The 18645-nt window shown below is 40.1% G+C and overlaps 1 protein-coding gene and 1 pseudogene across 9 annotated transcripts in view; both read right to left on the bottom strand.

Annotated features, from left to right (window-relative positions):
* Window positions 1-18645, bottom strand: part of F8 (coagulation factor VIII, procoagulant component) — a 141416-nt gene that overhangs the window by 111170 nt on the left and 11601 nt on the right. For 8 of the 9 annotated variants that reach the window (XR_001232543.1, XM_013509994.1, XM_013509997.1 and 5 more), the window contains exons 2-3: window positions 12329-12450; window positions 5935-6057 (exon numbers count right to left, since the gene is read on the bottom strand). Coding sequence is in view for 8 of the 9 variants with exons in the window: in XM_013509994.1 (XP_013365448.1) it covers window positions 5935-6057; window positions 12329-12450 (245 nt within the window). In the remaining variant the exon portion in view is untranslated. The remainder of the gene's footprint in view (window positions 1-5934; window positions 6058-12328; window positions 12451-18645) is intronic. The other variant, XM_005414663.1, reaches the window with a different exon arrangement.
* LOC106147605 lies at window positions 6078-10334 on the bottom strand (annotated as a pseudogene).

The raw sequence follows: 18645 nt of genomic DNA, 5'->3' as shown, positions 1-18645 counted from the left end.
AAAAAAAACAAAGACAGACTGCTAATCCTAGAAGAACTAGTGAAAACTAGGCTTTGCTGAGAACTCCAGATTCTGTTTCCCTATCACATTGCCTCCATTCTTGCATATTTCTGCCTAATTCACATTAATTCAACAACATTTGATGTGTACTTTGTCACACTATTTGGTAGGTACTGGTGAGGGTCAGGCAGCTGTAAGATTCAGAGATTTTCTTAAAAACTTTTTTTTTAAACTTGGTGAGGGACAAAGAAATATAGAGGTAAGACTGTAACACAGTATAGAAACATTCACTCATTTATTGAACAGATATTTACTGAATTCTTATCCTTTACCAGTCTCAGCTACAAGTTGAGAATATAATCAGTAAGATGGAAGTTTCTCATAACCCTTTTCAGCTCACACCCCATTCGCACTCCCTTCACCATGCAACCACTAATATGCTTTTCATCTTTATACATTAGCAAGCCTGTCATTTTTGTCTCCCAAGCCAACTCTGGTAAACTGTACTACTGTTCAACCCACTTTCCCAGACCTCCCCAGGCTCTCTGTTCAGCCCCAGCTACAAGACTGTAGGAACCGTGGTCTCTCTAAAATTCGATATATCGATCTGGAAACTCCAAAGTGGATAAGCCTCATGGAAGTAGGTTGCTAGTTGCCAGCCAGCACTGGGAATGGCCTCTCCTCTATGCTGCCTGTTCCTTGTGATCACCTTCCTCTGACCTAGTGAGATAGGAGATTAGATCGTGGCAACAGCCGGCTAGGGAAGTAGATTTGACCTGTTAATTACAAAATCCCAGACACAAGTGCAGAACAGTTCTCAGAGTCCTGCATGTGGACTTCTTCAGGGAACTTAAGCAGGTTTTCAGTAGGGTGCCCTAGACCTGACGTCAGCCTGAGGTGTGGAAATCCAGCACCACCTCTCAGGACCCGGATATAGAAGTTCTTGTAGGCTTCCTTGAGATTTGGATAGCATAAAAGAAAGGCAGTTATCGGGGCATGGTGGCACACATCTGTGATCCCACCACTGGGGGAAAGGGTGAGGCAGGATCACTGGGAATTCAAAGCCCACCTGGGCTACATGGTGAGTCCAAAGCTAGTCTGAACTGCATAGTGAAACCCTGTCTCAAAAAGACAAAAAAAAAAAAGAGGCAGCCAAGAAGAACAGGTACTAGTGTAGCTTTCCACGATAGCTCACTGTTTCCCAGACACAGTGTGTACTTTTATCTTTGCTCTTATCCTCTTTTTCTATTCACTCGGCCCAAGCTCATTCTGCAGGGCCAGTTTCTCTCCCACTTTTCACTTTTACTTTCTTGAATAAACTTGGCCACTATTTGTTTTTTGTTTTTTCTCATTTCATTCAATTCTTTGTTCAAGACAAGAAGAACCTGGAATCCAACTCCAGAAGGAGAGGAAAGCAACCCCAAGCAATAACATTTAGTTGGCAAGCCACTTTTTAGAAGCAAGCTACCCAGTAACACTAGGTTTGATCTGGTCTCCTGAGAAAAATCCAGAAAATGGAAGGCCTTTCCATTTCAGAATGAGAACTTAGTCACTATGCAACTATAGTTAGGCTATATAATATAAAGTATGGGCTCTAATAATCTGTTAATGACTTATTTGAATCTTCTTTACTTATATAGGCTACCTAGACAGTGTTGTAGTTAACTTTGGCATTTCCTTTAATCCTTAATTGGGAAAGTTAAGAAGAAGGTAGCTGGAGTGGAGCCTCTTGTGTTAATGAGATCACCATGTGCTTCTGCTAGGTGGCTCTCGTCACAAGGAAGGATCTGTATTATGAATCAGGGAGTGACGGAGGGAATGTGTGGAAAGTCAGAATATAAGGAAGAGGGCAAAAATTCCATTTCATTTTCATACCATGAGACTTGATCCTCCACTGAAAATTTCCTAGGCATAGGAAGACAGATGAGGGGGGAAATTTAGAATCCTTGGCTTGCCTCTACAGGGGGACTTAGCTCAACCTCAGAGCTTAAACTAAAGTGACAGTGCTCCCATCTTCATGAAATTGTCCTCTGCTGGGTCCCAAGATGAATCCCTTGATCAGGCCACACTCAAAGGAGAAGTCATATTCCATAATAGGTCATGCTCCATTACAGTACACCCTGTCTGTCCCATGCAATCTAAGAACTGACTTCCTCCACAACCTTTTCCTAACTGAGGGGTTGGTCTGTGCCCTCAGTGGAAACCAGTGTAAGTGACCCAGTTCAGAAACTGTGAGACTCTTTCTTCCAAAGAAAGGGTTGAACCTAGTTTTCCTTGGATGGAAGAACTTGGCTATCCACATCTGGTATCAGTCTCTGGGTCAGAAGCAGAAGCTTCAGTGTAAGCTAAATGCCATTCTACTGGAAGCATACAGACAAGTGCTGTTCAGTAGAAATATAATGTGAGCACATGTACAATTTGAAATTTTCTAGTAGATGCACTAAGAAAAATAAAAGGAAACAGACAATCAGCTGTGACCAAGGAAGCACAAAAAGAAAGTGACAGGTTCTGTTAGAAGTACACTTAGAAGAAGCTATTCTAAAAGGTGAGGCGCATGTGGAGTTTTAGAAAGAAAAAGTGGCTAGTGACTGCTAGATCCTGGTTCTTGTGCCAAGCACCCACTACATGCTAGGTGTGAGGGAAACAACCATAACCAAGATAGGCATTGTCCTTATCTTGAGATATTTATAGTCTAGTAACTTCAAGAGACAGACATAATGTTTAGTTAGGACCACAAAATATTTGATGGAATTTTCAATTTTGAATGATAATGTTTTCTTCACATGCTGATGGCATCATCTGAGGTACTAAAGTTCAGAGGTTCATCTTGGTGCTTCGCACTTTTCTGACTGGTATGCTAGGCAGAGGCTTAGGCCAACCCTGGTTGTAGTCAGTGGCCAACTTATACTTGTTCGTGTTTACTGAGTTCTGTGGGTTATGAGAATCTTTGGAAATGGAATCTACATACTTAGAAGGAATGAGTATGGTCGTTTTTATTTTTCTCCTCTTGTTTCCTGTTCCTCTCCCCAACCACAGCCTAGCAACATCTATGTGCTTCCTTAAGAACCATGAGTGCCAACTCTGATAACATCTCTCTTTTCTGTCAGCTTCTATATTAGCTATAGAAACCTATTTTTCCCTCTAGGTCAACCATATCAATCTCCAAAGGTGTTCAGTTCGTATCAAAGAGGTCTGTCTGACCCAGGTAAAACAGAGAGTTTGAAGGGAGATCTTTGCCAGAGAGTACTGAGGAGGTCCCTCCCCTAGGCAATTCTCTTTGGGAATGAAGGTAGAGAACTGAAGGGAGTCAGGCTGATCAGGTCACTTCTGCACATAACAGGACTAACATGCAGAGACAGTGAATGCTGGAGGCTTCAAGTAAACACCTACACACATCCTTTTGCTGCTGGGGTCCTGCAGCACCCCAAATCTGCCTTTCTCAGGACTTGGGCATAGAGGCCTGTATTTGTGGATGCTTGATATACTTTCCATTCTTTCCTCATTCTGATAAAAGAAGCTCTCTTTCTTGCAGAAAAAGGTCAGGACCCTTTTCTATGTGAATCAGGCAAGACTGATGCTACGTCTTCCCTTTCTTCCATCCCAAACATCAGGAAGTTCTGGGAAGGAGGCTTCCCTCCCATGCCAGCATCACTATCTGCAAGAACAAGGCAAGCCTTGAACTTTCACTGTTTATCTTTGGTATTATATTGTAAAAGCCTTATTGAGAATGAACCCAAAAAGAAGCTAAGATGCTAAGGGAAGCATTCGAATCCTTGAACTTAGCTGTACCTAACTGAATCCATGGAACTTTCCAGTTACATGAACAAAGTTGAACATTATTTACATGAATCTTTGCACTATATTATAATAGTTCACAGCACAAATTCTGGAGTTAGATGGGCCTAGGTTTGGATCCCAATTCCACATTCATTAGCTGTATTACCTTGAATTCAGTACATGTTGTTGCTATTATTATTAGCCTTCTATAAGTTTGTATTCAGGAGAATGGATCTTATTCTAGGTTTCTGTTAGGGTTTAAATACAGTTTGTCCCCCAAAGTTCTTGTGCTAGAGGCTTGTCTTCCATGCAATGTTACTGAGAAGTGCTGGAACCTTTAAGAGTTAGGGTATTGTGTTAGTCAGGATTTGTTGTTGTTGTTGTTGTTTTTGTCACTGTGACAAAATATCTGAGGAAATCAATTTAAAAGATTTCTTTTGGATCATGGTTTCAGAGGTTTTGGTCCAAGCTTGGCTGGGTCCATTTCTTTTAGACATGTGGTGAGGCACAATCATCATGGAAGAAAGGCAAGGTGGAAGAAAAATGCTTGCCTCATGGCAGTCAGGAAGCAGAGGAGGAAAGAGCCAGATGGAAAGGGGTTGGGGACAAGATACAGTCTCCAAGGTCACAGTCCCACAATCCACTCCCTTCAACTAGGCCCCACCTTCTAAATCTCCATTGCCTCCGAATAAAGCCATCAAAGTATAAATCCATCAGTGTATACATTCACTCATGAAGTTACACCCTCACAACCCAATCATTTCCAAGACTCATCAGCTAGCAACTAAACTGTTAGCATAGGGATTTGGGGAGGGCATTTATGTTCAAACCATAACAGGTATGTTAGTCAACTTTCTGCTACTGTCAAAAAACACCTAAGATAACTAACTTAAAAAGAGGAAATGTTTATATTGGCTCCTACTTTCAAAGGTTTTGGTACATGCTCACTTTGTCCTTTTGCTTTTGGTCTTGTAGCAAGGCAGTACATCGTAGAAGGAGTGTGTGATGGAGGAGGTCTGTTCACCTTATAGTGGTGAGCAACAAGAAATAAAAGAAAGAATGGTCCAGTATATCAGTCAGTTTTTCTTTGCTGAGGCAAAATACTCAAGATAGACAATTTAAAGAGAGAAGGGTTTGTTTTGGTTCATGGTTTCAGGGGATGCAGTCCATGTTTTGCTGGCTCCAAGGCAGCAACATCATGATGGAAAGGCCTGGCAGATTAAGGATGCTTAGTTCGGGGCTGGGGATTTAGCTCAGCGGCAAAAGCGCCTGCCTGGCAAGCGCAAGGTCGTGAGTTCGGTTCCCGGTACCGGAGAAAAACAAAAAAAAACAAAAAACAAAACAAAACAAAAAAAAAAAGGATGCTTAGTTCAAAGTGGCCAGGAAGTAGAGCATTGAAACAATACTAGAGAGGTAGGGGCCAGGGACCAAATACAGACCCCAATGCCCTGCCTCCATGACTCACCCAGAGATACCCAGATGTGTTTTACTAATCTAGTAGGTGGCTCCCAAGCCAAGCACCAAGTTGACACAACATAACTGTCATAGCCAGGCTGGGTCTCAATGTTCCCTTGAGGGAACAACCCTAGTTACCCAACTTCTTCCTACTCGGCCCCACCTCTTAAAATTCCACCACCTCCGAATAGTGTCTCAGGCTGGTTTACACGTAAGCCCTTGGGAAACATTTCAGATTCAAATTATAGCATAGGGCCTTGTGTGGGGGCAATTAGGTTGTAGGAGCACCACCTTGGGAAAGGATTAATGTTCATGTTAAGAGAATGGGCTAGGTATCACAGTACTGGTTTTGTTATTATGAAAACAGATAGTTAAAGAAAAGCAAGTTCAGCTTTCTTGATTCATTCTCTTGCTTCTCTCAAACTTGTTTATCTATCTGTCTATTTCTATCTCTATCTCTCTCATCCCCCACCATGTGATGCTATCTGCCATGAGGTCCTCAGCAAAAGCTGAAGCTGGTACCATGGTCTTAGACCTGCAGACCTGTGAACTAAATAAGCATTGTTCTTTTATAAAGTATCCAGTCTCAGGTATTTTGTCATAGTGACCTAAAATGAGCTAAGATAGCCACTACTTTCAAGCACATGCATCTGGCCTTTCTATCTCCAAGAGGACAGGACAATAGGAGTGTATTTAACTTACCCTCAGATGCTTTCCAGTAAGACACACCAATAGCATGAAGACTGACAGGATGAGAAGCCATGTTCTTAAGTGTAATGACCACTGTGTCATAAACCTCAGCCCAGATGGTAGGACCCAGCAGACCTGTAAGAATGAGATGTCCCTCAAAAGTCAGTTGGAGGATGGTACTCCAGAAAACCTGTTATTATAAAAGTGAAGGTCAAAGTCACAACGAAGAAGCATGCCTCTATGATTATTGATAAAGAATAGTTATGCTTGCTGTCAATACCAGCTCAATCTCATGGTGTTCCAAAGCAATATTTCTGGCAATTCATTTACTGCATTCATTAATTAAACTAATATTTGGGTCCCTACTCTAAGAACTGTCCTAGGTATGAGCTATCATGGAAATTAAATTCTAAAAGCATTAACTGCATAAAGAAATAAACAAGAAAATCTCAAATTGTTATAACCACTATAAAGGATGATAGTGTGCTAGAAAATGATGAAGCAGGAGGTAGAGGATACTTTGAATGTAATGGTCAAGAAGATTCTCTCCGAGGGGACAGCATTTGAGCTTATGAACGAAAAACAAGCAATACTTGCTAAGATCTAGTGGAAGAGCATTAAAAGCAAATAAAATAAATGCAAAATTCCTGAGGCAGGAATAAACTTGGGGTAGTTGAGTAATGTAGCTGGAACAAAGTGAATGGGCAGAGGAGCGAGAGAAAATAAGATTATAGTGACAGAGAACATACACGGAAGACATTGTAGGCCACAAGAGCTTGGATAACTTTTGATTTTACAAGATATAAAGGAGGGCAACTTGAGACTTGTTTTGGAGTAACAGTCAACAGGACTTACTGGTGATGGATTAGGTGTTGGAGACAGCAAAAAGAAGAAGCAAAGACGATTCCTATAAATTTGGCTTTTGAAACTGGGCAGTTAATTAGTCCATGATACAGAAAATCAAGAGAGAAAGTAAGAGTTTAGATTTGTGTACACTTTTAGTATAAGATGTTTTAAAATTACTTATTGAATGAACTAGATTAAGTGCGATGAAATAACTTTATTTTTTTTAGACCACTGTTTTTCTTTATTCTTAGAACTTTTATTGTGTGAAACCTTGAATTAAAAAAAAACCTCTGATGCAGTGAAAAAATAGGATAAATGTATGAAAAACCTGTGTCCAAGTTCCAGCTTCCACAAATTCATGCCTATTCAAATTACTTGCGAATTTTAGTTGTTTGATCTATAAAACAGGAATACTAATATCACATTGTAGTGGTTATAGATTAAAGAAAATAATGTCTGGGGTAATGCCTTGCCATCTGTGCTACACAAATGTTAATTTTTTTAGCCTCATCGAGACCTGTTATATTTATGGCACTTTCTACTTCTACAGATTTATCTACTTGAGAACATAGAAGACTTACTTTCATCATCTGAATCAAATCCAAAGAGTGTCTGACATTTTTTTTGTGCAAGGTGAGCTTCAAGTGTTTCTGCATTGAAGTAGGTGGCCAGGCATTTGCCGCATCTTAATCTTTTCACTGACTTTTTCTAAGTGTTATCTTGATCAGAACTGGCATCTACTCTATCTGTCAGAAATTTTCTGCATTTTGGCATACTAAGGTACCTTTCACCAAGGTAACTGGGAGGCAATGGTCTGACATATGGCTTTGTTAAAATTAAGCCATATACAAAATATAAATATATATATGAATAGCTGTGATGACTGTATTGCTGATGTCTGATGGTATATTGAAATGAACAGTTAATGCTCACAATTTTTTATGTTCTGAGCGACTGTGCATGCTTGTGTCTGGTGGTCTGAGCAACTGATTTGAAGGTAACAATATGCAATGGAATTACAATGGTGAACTTCTACCATCTCATCTAGTGAAACTCTGTATTATCTCTAAGGTTTTATTGAAGAATTATTTTCTTATTCTCTTTAATGGTTTGAGCAATCTTTCATTCTTACATCTGATAATCTGAGCAATGTAGTTGCGGATAGTGATATGCAATGTAACAACCACTGTTGATTCATATTATTGTGTTTTGAGACCCTGTATCACTTTGAATGTTCTTGCTTTGATTTGTTTACATTCGTGATATAGGTTCTGCTACTGTTCTATTTGTTTTGTTTGTTTGTTTCTCATTTACTACTTGTAAGATTTGGTCTGGATGGTGCCTGAGATCCTGGCAAGGTATTCCTTTCTTGTGGTACAACAATGGGCAAAATAAAACCATTTCTGTCCTTCTGTTTGTATCAGTTTTCATAACAGGATCTGATGAAACTAAAGGTGTTTGTTCTACTTCACTGTGTCCATTGACCGAATCACTAATACTATGACTGTTTTCAAAATGTGGCTCTATGTCAGGCATCTCTTGGTCTACCAAGCTTATACTTGAAACAGTGTCATCAGAATGTTTATTTCCATTCTGAACTAAACTTTCTGTTTTCTTTTCCAAACACATCTTTTCTATACATGTCTTTGGTTCTGTAGAATCTTTTCTTGGTTTGCTAGCAGAAACTGGCAGACTAACAGTTTTTTCTCATTACTAAATAAGTCTGTTTCCAGATGATTAGGATTTGAGTCTGTACAAAAATCTAAAAGAACTGCTTCGCTTGGCTGTGCAGATGATTCTGGGGTTTTACTTAAATAGTGCTGGGCTTCATGATCATAGAGCAGAGGAAGATCTTCAAAAAGCTCATGGCATTCTGGAAAACTGCACTGAGCTTGAAATATCCTGGTGTGGAAAATATTTTGGTGTGTTGGGCAAGCTGGAATGGCAGCTTAAAGGATTCATTGCAATTAAAATGCAAACAGAAGTACACATTTGGATAGCTGTGTCTATTGAGGTGATCGATAACATGCCGAGAATCTTCAAATTGCCTTTGGCAAAATTTGCATTTTCCTCTGCTCCATTTCATTACTGTTTGTTGCACATTTAAATCAGTTGGATGTACGGTCCTTGCATGTGTGTTTAGAAATTCAATTTTTTTAAATATCCTGACACAGCCAAGAGCAGGACACGTAAAGTTTCCTTCTTGATCTGCAGCATAGATGTCTTTTGGATGGCACGCAGTTCTATTGATTTTATGAAGTACTGAAGTTTCTTGATTCAGCTCATAATCCTCTTCTTCATAATCACATTCTTCATCTTCTTCTTCATAGTCACCCTCACATGGAGGTAAAGGCTCTGAGAGACTGTTTAAAGAAGTATCAGGGCTGTCATTTTCAATTATACCTTCTGATACACCTATGGGAATTTCAGTGAATTCAATAATGTACTCAGGCACGAGTTCTTTGTTTCTGTCAGTGGAAGCAGACAGAGTCTCTACTTCCAAATCATTATTAGAACTCCCATTTTCAAACTGAACGGAAGAATTGGAACAATTTATTTCTTCCAAAACAGTGATTTCCTGATCATCCTGTTGAGCCGCAATTTGCTCTTTGTATCTTCTTAACATGATTCTTTAAATATTTCTGCATAAGTCCTCTGTTTCTAAATTTCCTACCACATATTACACATGAAAAACTGCCTTTCTTCTGATGAGCTTGTGCATGTCTTGCAATGCGACCACCAAGAAATTCCTTATTACATAACATGCAACGATGCCTTGGGACATTGTGATCTACTTTGAAAGTATTAAGAGTTGCAAGGTTTTTCTTTGTATTAACAAGACCTTTAGGTTGCATTACAGATATATCATCAGGATCGTACTCTGCAGTGCTCTGATCTGTAAGACATTCGAGCTCTTCAGCTAAATTTTGCTGTCCTGCTGTCTTTTTTAGATTATCTGTAGAATTTTCCAGTGTACTTTCATTTAGAAATCTAACTGCTGATTTGTCACTCAGTAATGCAACACAGTTTTTCTTAATTATTACAAAGTTCCAAAATTCAGGATCAAAAAACAATCCCTTTTTCAAATTGGAAGTAATTCAAAATGAACACGATTTTGAACACTACTTGTGCCTTCATTGTATGCTTCATCTGGATGTTTATAAAGCTCTTCAACAGTATGATAAGCTTCTAAGGAGTGCTCAAGAAAAAATATTGAGAGTGCACAAATCCTGAGGATTTCCAAATCATTTGGCAAAAAATGTGCAATTGTTTTATAAATTAGACATTTACTTTTCAGATCATCATTAAGGTCAAGTTGTGGAGCACAACCACATATTTCAACACAAATTTGCAAACCTTCTTCTTCAACCTTAGCTTCATCCACATGGTGCTCATTTTAGATCCATGCAGATATACCACTGTTTTAATTGAATTATGTAGAATTTCCTTTTCTTATACTTTGATGAATCCCAAATCTTTTCCAGTAACCTTCAAGTATTAAACAGTAACCTTTTAAGGCACTAACAAGTCCAGTTCAGTCTGTCAATTTTTTTTTTGTTTTGTTTGAGACAGGATTTCACTATGCAGTTCAGGGTGGCCTTCAACTCACTATGTAGCCCAGATCGGCTTCAAACTCACAGTGACCCTCCTGCCTCAACCCCCCTCCAAGCGCTGGGATTATGGGTATGTGCCACCATGCCTGACTGATGTCAAACTTTTTTTTTTTTTTGGCTTTTTGAGACAGGGTCTTGCTATGCAGTTCAGGCTAGTGTTGAGCTCACTTTGTAGCTCAGGCTGGTCTCGAACTAACAACAATCCTCCTGCCTCAGCCTCCCGAGTGCTGGGATTACAGGCGTGTGCCACCACACCCGGCTGATGTCAAACTTTTGATGTCCTCAATAACTCAAAGTTCCCTTTCTCCTCCAGCTAAATTCTGGCAGGCTCAGAAAACTACAGTAGGTAAACATAGTTTTGTTGGGAAGTTTATTGCTTTCTCAATTTCTTCTCCTAATCTTCCTCTCCAACTGACCTTAGCTGTATCTAGACACTGTAAGGTAGGATCAAATGGAAAGAGGGTAGGAATGGAAGAGGCGTGATGATATGGTCTTTCTTGGGAGCAACAATGGTAACGTTGTATTTGCACATGGTTGTAGCACATGCCCAAATTCTGACTATCTTAGAAAACTTGTATGAGTTATTTGGAGACCCTCTCCCCACGTTCCTTATGAACCTGTTCTCAGCGTGGGATATGCTCTCTCTAGCTGGTCACTTGTATGTTTTGTTAGTTTCTGTTTTCTGGCAACATAGCCCACTTAAACCTTTTCTTTTGGAGTCATGGAGGCTTGGCCTCACACCTAACAGTGTCAGTGTAGTCAGATTCCACTATATTCCACCTTTCATTCTATGCCATCAGCTTCTGACCTTGAAAGTTTTTCCAGACAAAAACCAGGCACTAGTCAGTGTTTCCCAAGTTCCAGAGATCTTAGGGCAAATCTTCTACTAGTTGTCCTGAAGCCTCCCTTGTCATAGCTTTACATGAGGGAGAGGCCTCCTTTTTCCCATGGGATAGGGACATGTCAAAAATGCTCTTCAAAGAATCTTCAAATATAAACTGTTTTTTATAAGTTCCCAGTCTTCCTTTATACAGGCTGAAGGTGTATCATGGTTGAAAACTGGTTGTAGAACCAGTTTTTGACCACAACCTGAATAAATCTTGAATAGGTGGGCTGGTACCTCTCTTTAGAACATGGTGATACTAGCTGGGCATGGTGGCGCATGCTTGTAACCCCAGCACTCAGGAGGCTGAGGCAGGAGAATCGTTACAGGTTTGAGACCACCCTGGGCTACAAAGTAAGCTCAAGGCCAGCCTGAACTGCATAGTGAGACCCTCTCTCAAAAAGACAAAAATAAAAAAAAAATAGAATATGGTGATACTTGTCACCTATAATTCTCAGCAACAATTCTAAGAAAGGGGCCAGGAGTGTATGCCTAGCATGAGGAATGCTCTGGTTTTGATCACCAGCACCTAAAAAAAAGAAGGAAAGAGGGAAGGAAGGGAGGGAGAAAAGAAGAAAGGAAGGAAGGGAGGGAAGAAGGGAGGGATGAAAGAAGAAAAAGAGAAAAAAGAAAAGGAAAACAAATATAAAGTAGAAAATGTTTCATTTCAACTCCTTCTTACATGCTTATTTGGCATTTAGTTCGTGGTAAGCAGTTAGGGTTCAGGGAAGGGTCTAAATAAAAGGTATAAACTTGGGAGTTATTACTACAAAATTAATATTTTAAAGCTATGAAACTGGAAAGGACACCCAGAGATTAAAGATAGAAAGAAAAGGAAATACACCCAGGACAAGCTCCAGGGCACTCTAACATCTAGAGACCAAGCAGAGACAAAATGGGCTAGTGTGTCTCCCTCCAGGTGGCAGGCAGTAAGGGAAACCTGGCCAGAAGAACATTCTGTTTGGCAGCTGCCCTCTCTACCACAGTCCCTAAGATTGGCAAATCCTCGCTAGGAAAGAAGATATCTAGGGTCATAATTAGCACTCAACAGTGTTTTCATTACCCATCCAGGGTGGCCTGGGCTTGGCAAGGCTGAAAAGGTGATCGGTGAACTCTACAAAAACAGTCTTTTTGTACACGACTGAGGTGTTGAATGGAAAAGATCTTGACATTTTAGGAGGAAATCTGTGTGAAGAAAAGAAACAGTTATTCATTTTGGTGGGCATTTCTTTGAGCCCACTTCAAAATCCAGTTTAAAGTATTGCTTTCATCCTACTCTCCTTTACTGTTTACAATGCAAATTGGAAGCTGTATATGTTTGTTTTTTTTTGTTTTTTTTTTTTTTTTTGGTGCCAGGAATCAAACTCAGGACCTTGTGCTTGCCAGGCAGGCACTTGTGCCACTGAGCTACATCTCTGGCCCTGGATGCTGTATGTGAATCCTTAATATCCATCGAACCAAAACAGTTTTCACAAATCAACTGATAAATTAAGTGCCATCGGGTAAATCATAAAATCTACGACCAAACATTACATCAGCCAAAAAATCTGCTGCCAAAGCAGTAACTACTAAATCCTCTAATGTCATCTCTAAGACAGACTAGAACTTTCACCTAAGAACCCTCCATGAAAATTTTGTCAATATGTACCTAAAATTATACTACCCTTCTTATGAGTACCAAGAATACCACAGAGAAAATAACTTTCAATAAAGACCATGTATATTAGGGTACAAGTGATGCTAGGAGCTGCAATTGAGAGTCAATTATACATTAATGCTTATTCTCATCTCCAGTGCGACAATCTTTTTTTATTAAGGTTATTGGTACATTTTAGGTATACATAATGATAACATTCATTATAGGGAATTTGGACCTGTACAAGACAGTGTGACAGTCTTAATTACCCATTTATTCACAGATCAGTGACTGCATCAGACATTTATACAATTAATTATGTAAATGTTCCCAAATGCTGTTCTTTGCATCAGTTACCAACCTTTTTAGGTCAAGGCTGGTTCCCAACTTTTCCTCTTTCCCTATCTGACAACTTGGTCTATCATTGAATAGGATTGAAGGAATAAAGATAGGTAAAAAAGGACACAGGGAAACTAAAATTTTTCTCTTAAAAGTTCTACCTAGCCGGATGCAGTGCCACACGCCTGTAATCCCAGCACTCAGAAGGCTGAAGCAGGAGGATCATTGCGAGTTCGAGGCCAGCCTGGGCTACAAATTGAGCTCAAGGTCAGCCTGAACTGCATAGTGAGATCCTGTCTCAAAAAGACAAAAAAAAAAAAAAAAAGTTTTACCTTAAAACTCTGGACTGAATTCCTTCTCAGCTCTGCACAGGAATGTTAATCATTTAGGAAGTTGGCAAAACAAGGTTTATTAGTCCTAAATTTACCTTGCCTATTTCATCTGTTTGCAGGACTGTGGACACTGTGGACACTGAGATAGAGTAACTAAAGTAGTTTTCAGAATTTGCAAGGACATCCAGTTGTCAGCTTTCACAACCTCCAGTTCCAGACACCGTGGAGCAATGCCTAGAAGCCTCCTACCATTGTCTTAAACCTGTAATCCCCTTGGGTTGGGCAGGGGATAGAGTCTGGCAGACAACCCCTGAAGAGATCAGTTCCCCTCACCAAGCAGAAGCAATTACTGTGATAGGATGGGAGGCAGCCCCCTTCCTGAGCGAGAAGAACTGTCTTCTAGGTACTGACTTGCCCTCAATACTCATAGCCTATAATGGTTCTTCCAGAGCTATGGAAGCCAGAACTGAGACAATGAATGACTGCACCTTGGCCCACTTCAGCTAATCCTTCAAAAGCTGGCCTAGTGCTTTTGCAGCAGGCCAGGATGCTTTCTGAATCTGAATGTGCCCTCTCCAGCTACTCAAACTAGACTCTTTGTATTCTCTCAGACTTTGTAACTTGGTATAATAAACCTTTCCTGCCTCACATTGATGCTTCCTGAAATTCCTTATCCATGGCATGAGACAAGATTTTACTCGGCAGACTGAGTTGAGGTCTCTGTATCCTTTTTTTGTTAGTATTATTATTATTTTAAAGAGAAAAAAACAATAAAAACAATGATGCAGAATTTCAAAACAAGATAATAGGAAATTAACAATGGTTATTATACCGCATACTGTTATCCCCAAAGTAGTTGCTCATATTACAAGATATAGGCATGCAAAGTTGATCAAACAATATAAGCACAAACCATTCCTTTCAATGAACTAATAGAAATTAGTAGTTTAATTATCTTAGCTATCTTGTGCACATATATTTTTTCTTTTCCCTTCCTTCTTTTCTCCTTTCCCCTATCCCAGTTGTTCTTTCCTTTTGAGCAGTTTCTTTCCCTTTCACAATATCTATTATACCTTTTGGATCTTATTTACTCTTTCATTTTCCTACATTAGGGAGACGATACAATGTTTATACATGTGAGTCTGATTTATTTCACTTATGAATATTGCCTCTAGTTGCATCCATTTACCTATAAAAGCTTCAAGTTTATCCTCCTTTATAGCTGAGTAATACTCCATTGCATAAAAAAACTACATTTTTTTTATCCATTCCTCAGTTTATGGACATTTGGGTTCTTTCCAAGATTTAGCTATGAATTGCGCTGCTTTAAACATGGGTGCACATATATCATTGTGGTATGATGTTTTTAATTCTCCTGGAAAAATACCCAAAAGGGAAATAGCTGGGTTGAATGGGACCTCTAAACCTAGTTTACTCAGGAATCTCCAGACTGATTTGCACAATAGTTGCACCAGTCTACGCTCCCACCAGCAGTGGAGTAGGGTTCCTTTCTCCCCACAGCCTCTCCAGAATTTGTTATGGGTTGATTTCTTGATGATAGCCATTCTTTCTGGGGTGAGCTAGAATCTCAGTGTTGCTTTAATTTGCATTTCTCAAATGACCAATGATGTTGAACATTTTTCATGTATTTATTTGCCATTTGTATTTCTTCATCTGAGAAGTGTGTATTCATCTTAGATGCCCATTTTTGGATTTCTGGTCCCTGTATTCTCTGGTCCCTGTATTCTCTCTAGGTTGAGTAATAAAAGGATCAGTGTGAATCCTAATGAAGAAGGGACACTAGCCCCAGGTGAATTGGTAGAAATTATCACCTGGTTGAAGGTGACTATTTCCATCCATTCATAGGTTTTCATGTGCTGGTCATCTTTATATTATAGGCAGCTAAATTACATGGAAATTAATACACAGTCAGAGAGGGACTGGGCTATCAAGGAAGTCAGCAAAAAAAAATAATAAAGACATCAAAACTGCGTCTGGAGGCACATCTGAGGAAGACCAGGTCTACATATGCCTCCTTGAGACATAAGTAATAACTTGAGATTATACTATAATTGGTGTCACTTGGTCCAATAAAGTCCAGATAGGCATCAATCATTCAGGTGAATGATCAGAGCATCTGAACCCATCCCTTCCCCAAAATGCCTTTGTTTTTTCCATGTACCCTTGCTATGTGACCCACTTCCCTATTAGATCAATATTAGCTAAGCAGCTATACTTTTATAGATAGTAGAAATATTCTAGGCAGTCAGGCAGGGCTAGGCCATCAAGGGAGTCAGTGTAGAGGATGAGAACACGTTACAACTGTGGCTGCAGGTACATCTGCGAAAGGCCAGGCCTCCAGATAAAGACAGAATGATCAGGCCTACATGCCTCCCTGAGGGATAAGCAATAAATTAAAGATTATACTCACCTGGTACAATAAAGTCTAGATAAACATCAGTCACTCAGGTGGGTGATCAGGACCTCCTGATCCATCCCTTCCTAAAGCAGGTCTTTCTTCTTCCCATGCACACTTGCTATGTGACTTGCTTCTCCATTGGATCAATATTACCTGAGTGGCTATACTTGTAATTGTATTGGTTGATCGTAGTTCTGACCTGCATTGTACCTACCTTGTGATTTTGTACCTCTAACAGAAAATGCCGCCACCCCCCACCCCCCGCTGCCAGTGTACTTCAGTTTGTTAGTTGCCCAGGTAATAGTTCTTGTTCCAGTTCCAGTTGCTCCTGTCTCTTAGAAACAGTTCATCACTGTAATGCAGTGGTAACTATAATGCACATTGTATAACCCAATCTCCAATTGAGGGGCTGGGGATTTAACTCAGCGGCAAAGCGCCTGCTTGGCAAGCGCAAGGTCATGAGTTCGATTCCCGGTACCGGAAACAAAACAAAACAAAAAAAAGCCCCAATTGACAAGCCATTCTGCCTCTGTACTTCCAGCTTGCTTATCTCATATAAGCCCTAGATCACCAGTGATAGGGAATGATCCCACCCAGGGCCCCTTGATGTAAATAAATCTGCCTCCAAATCCTGGGTGTCATTTTGGTGTTTCTCCTTGCTGTTGCGTACCCACCTCACGATTTTGCTCTATAAATCTTCCTTTGAGAAGTGGGCTCACTGGCAACTCACTTTTGGGTCCTCTCCTGTCTCTTAGGAGCTCCCTCTCTCAGTAATATTTTCCTACTCTTAACCTCTATTGTTCCTTATAATTCTTTCTTCAATTTTGGGGAATATGAACTTGGCAATCTGACATCTAAGTTTGGGAGTTATATTTATTTCCCCTATATTATTTATAACCCTATAAATTGATTATAGTTTGACCCACGTTATGCCCACATTGTAACTTTGCTATATGAATGACCCCTAACAAAGGGCTCCAGTGGCCGCCCACTTCTGGGGCCTCTCTTGTCCTTCAGGAGCTTATTCCCATGCCCCAACAAACTTTCCCTACTCTTAACCTCCTTTATCCTCAGGGATTCATTCTTCAACTTCATGGGACATAAATTTAGCATTCCTCACATCTATCTGGTTGGGAGTTATGTTTTCCCCTATATCATTGGCACCCTATGGAACAGTTCTGCTGCTATCTATGTGCCATAAAAAGCCTCTCCTCCTGATTTATGCTTCTCAACATCATTATCTCCAGTCATATTTTGCCCATTGGTATTGCTGCAAAAAGCCAAGAGAGTATAGTCAGTGCTCATGTGGAGAAAGCAAGGGTCCTTCCCTGGAAGAAAACTTAGTCTCTAAACTTCAACCAGTTAAAAAACTGAGCACCTACTTCACACAGATATACAGATTCACTTCTTAGTGGCATACTGATGCTACAGTCAGAAAAAAAGTGTGGGAAAGGAGATGTTTTAACAACATAATTAGACATGGAGTAGGTGTTCAGTCTCATGTTTTGTTGACTTTAGTGGAAGATCTGAGAGATGGTGAATGTGCTTGGGGGAGGGGACAGAGAAGGAACTCCCAATAGCAGACAGTGAGACACATTCCTGTATACATGATCAAAATAAGGATAAAGTGGGAGAAAAAAGAAGTAAGTTCTGATCGTGGGTATCTATATACCTAGAGTAAAAGCCACACCATGCCTAAGATTAGCTGGGAATAAGAACTGGTCTGAGCTTTTCTTATCTACTTATTTCTTTCCCAATCCTGTGATGAAAAACAAAAGTCCTATCGTTCCTTTTTAGAGCAGCCACATTAGAGAATCACTCATGTCTGTAACAAGGTTTGGTTTTCCTTATAAAGGAGGGAGTGCTGAAGTAGAGAAGAAAATGCAATTTTAAGATGGTGAAAATGGGTCAATTGGTAAATAAGTGACACAGATTTGTTTCATTTTTTGTGGTAAAATACACATAATAAAATTTAACATTTGAACCATTTTTCTGTATGAAGTTCAGTGTTATTAAATACACTCAAAATATGTTACTATCACAGCTATGTATCCCCAGAATTCTGGATTTTTTTTTTTTTTTGGTAACTGGGTACAGAATACTTTATCTTGTAAAACTGAAACAATATAAAATATTGAACAGTAACTCCCTATACCCCTCCCCACCATCCCAGGTGTGTAACATTCTACTTTTGGTACAATTTTTTTTTTTTTTACTACTCTAGGTATAACCCACACTGCAACATACAACTTTAAAAGTTAGATTTTTTTCTTGCAGAAATATTTCTCCAGCTGGGCATGCTGGAGCATGCCTGTAATTCCAGCACTCAGGAGGCTGAGGCAGGAGAATCGTTTCGAGTTCAAGGCCAGCCTGGGCTACAAAGTGAGTTCAAGACTAGCCTGAACTGCACAGCGAGACCCTGTCTCAAAAAGACCAAAAAAAAAAAAAAAAAAGGGAGGGGTTTGCCTCCCTTTTGATTGCTCTTCAGATAATTCTCCGCCAGCTGACATCGTGCGGAAACCCCAGGCAAGCAGTGGCAGAAATAGGCTTGGAGCTGCTCTGAGGCAGATGTCCCTCCGCCAGCGCTCCCGCTCTTGACTAGCCGAACCGGGCGGGGCCAGGCTGGCAGAGCCGAGCCCAGCCCGGCCGAGCCC

The sequence above is a fragment of the Chinchilla lanigera genome, unplaced genomic scaffold (assembly GCF_000276665.1).
Source record: "Chinchilla lanigera isolate Chin_1 unplaced genomic scaffold, ChiLan1.0 scaffold00193, whole genome shotgun sequence".
NCBI lineage: Eukaryota > Metazoa > Chordata > Mammalia > Rodentia > Chinchillidae > Chinchilla > Chinchilla lanigera.
Note: the sequence above shows the minus strand (reverse complement) of the source record. Positions and strands in the feature narration are given on the sequence as shown.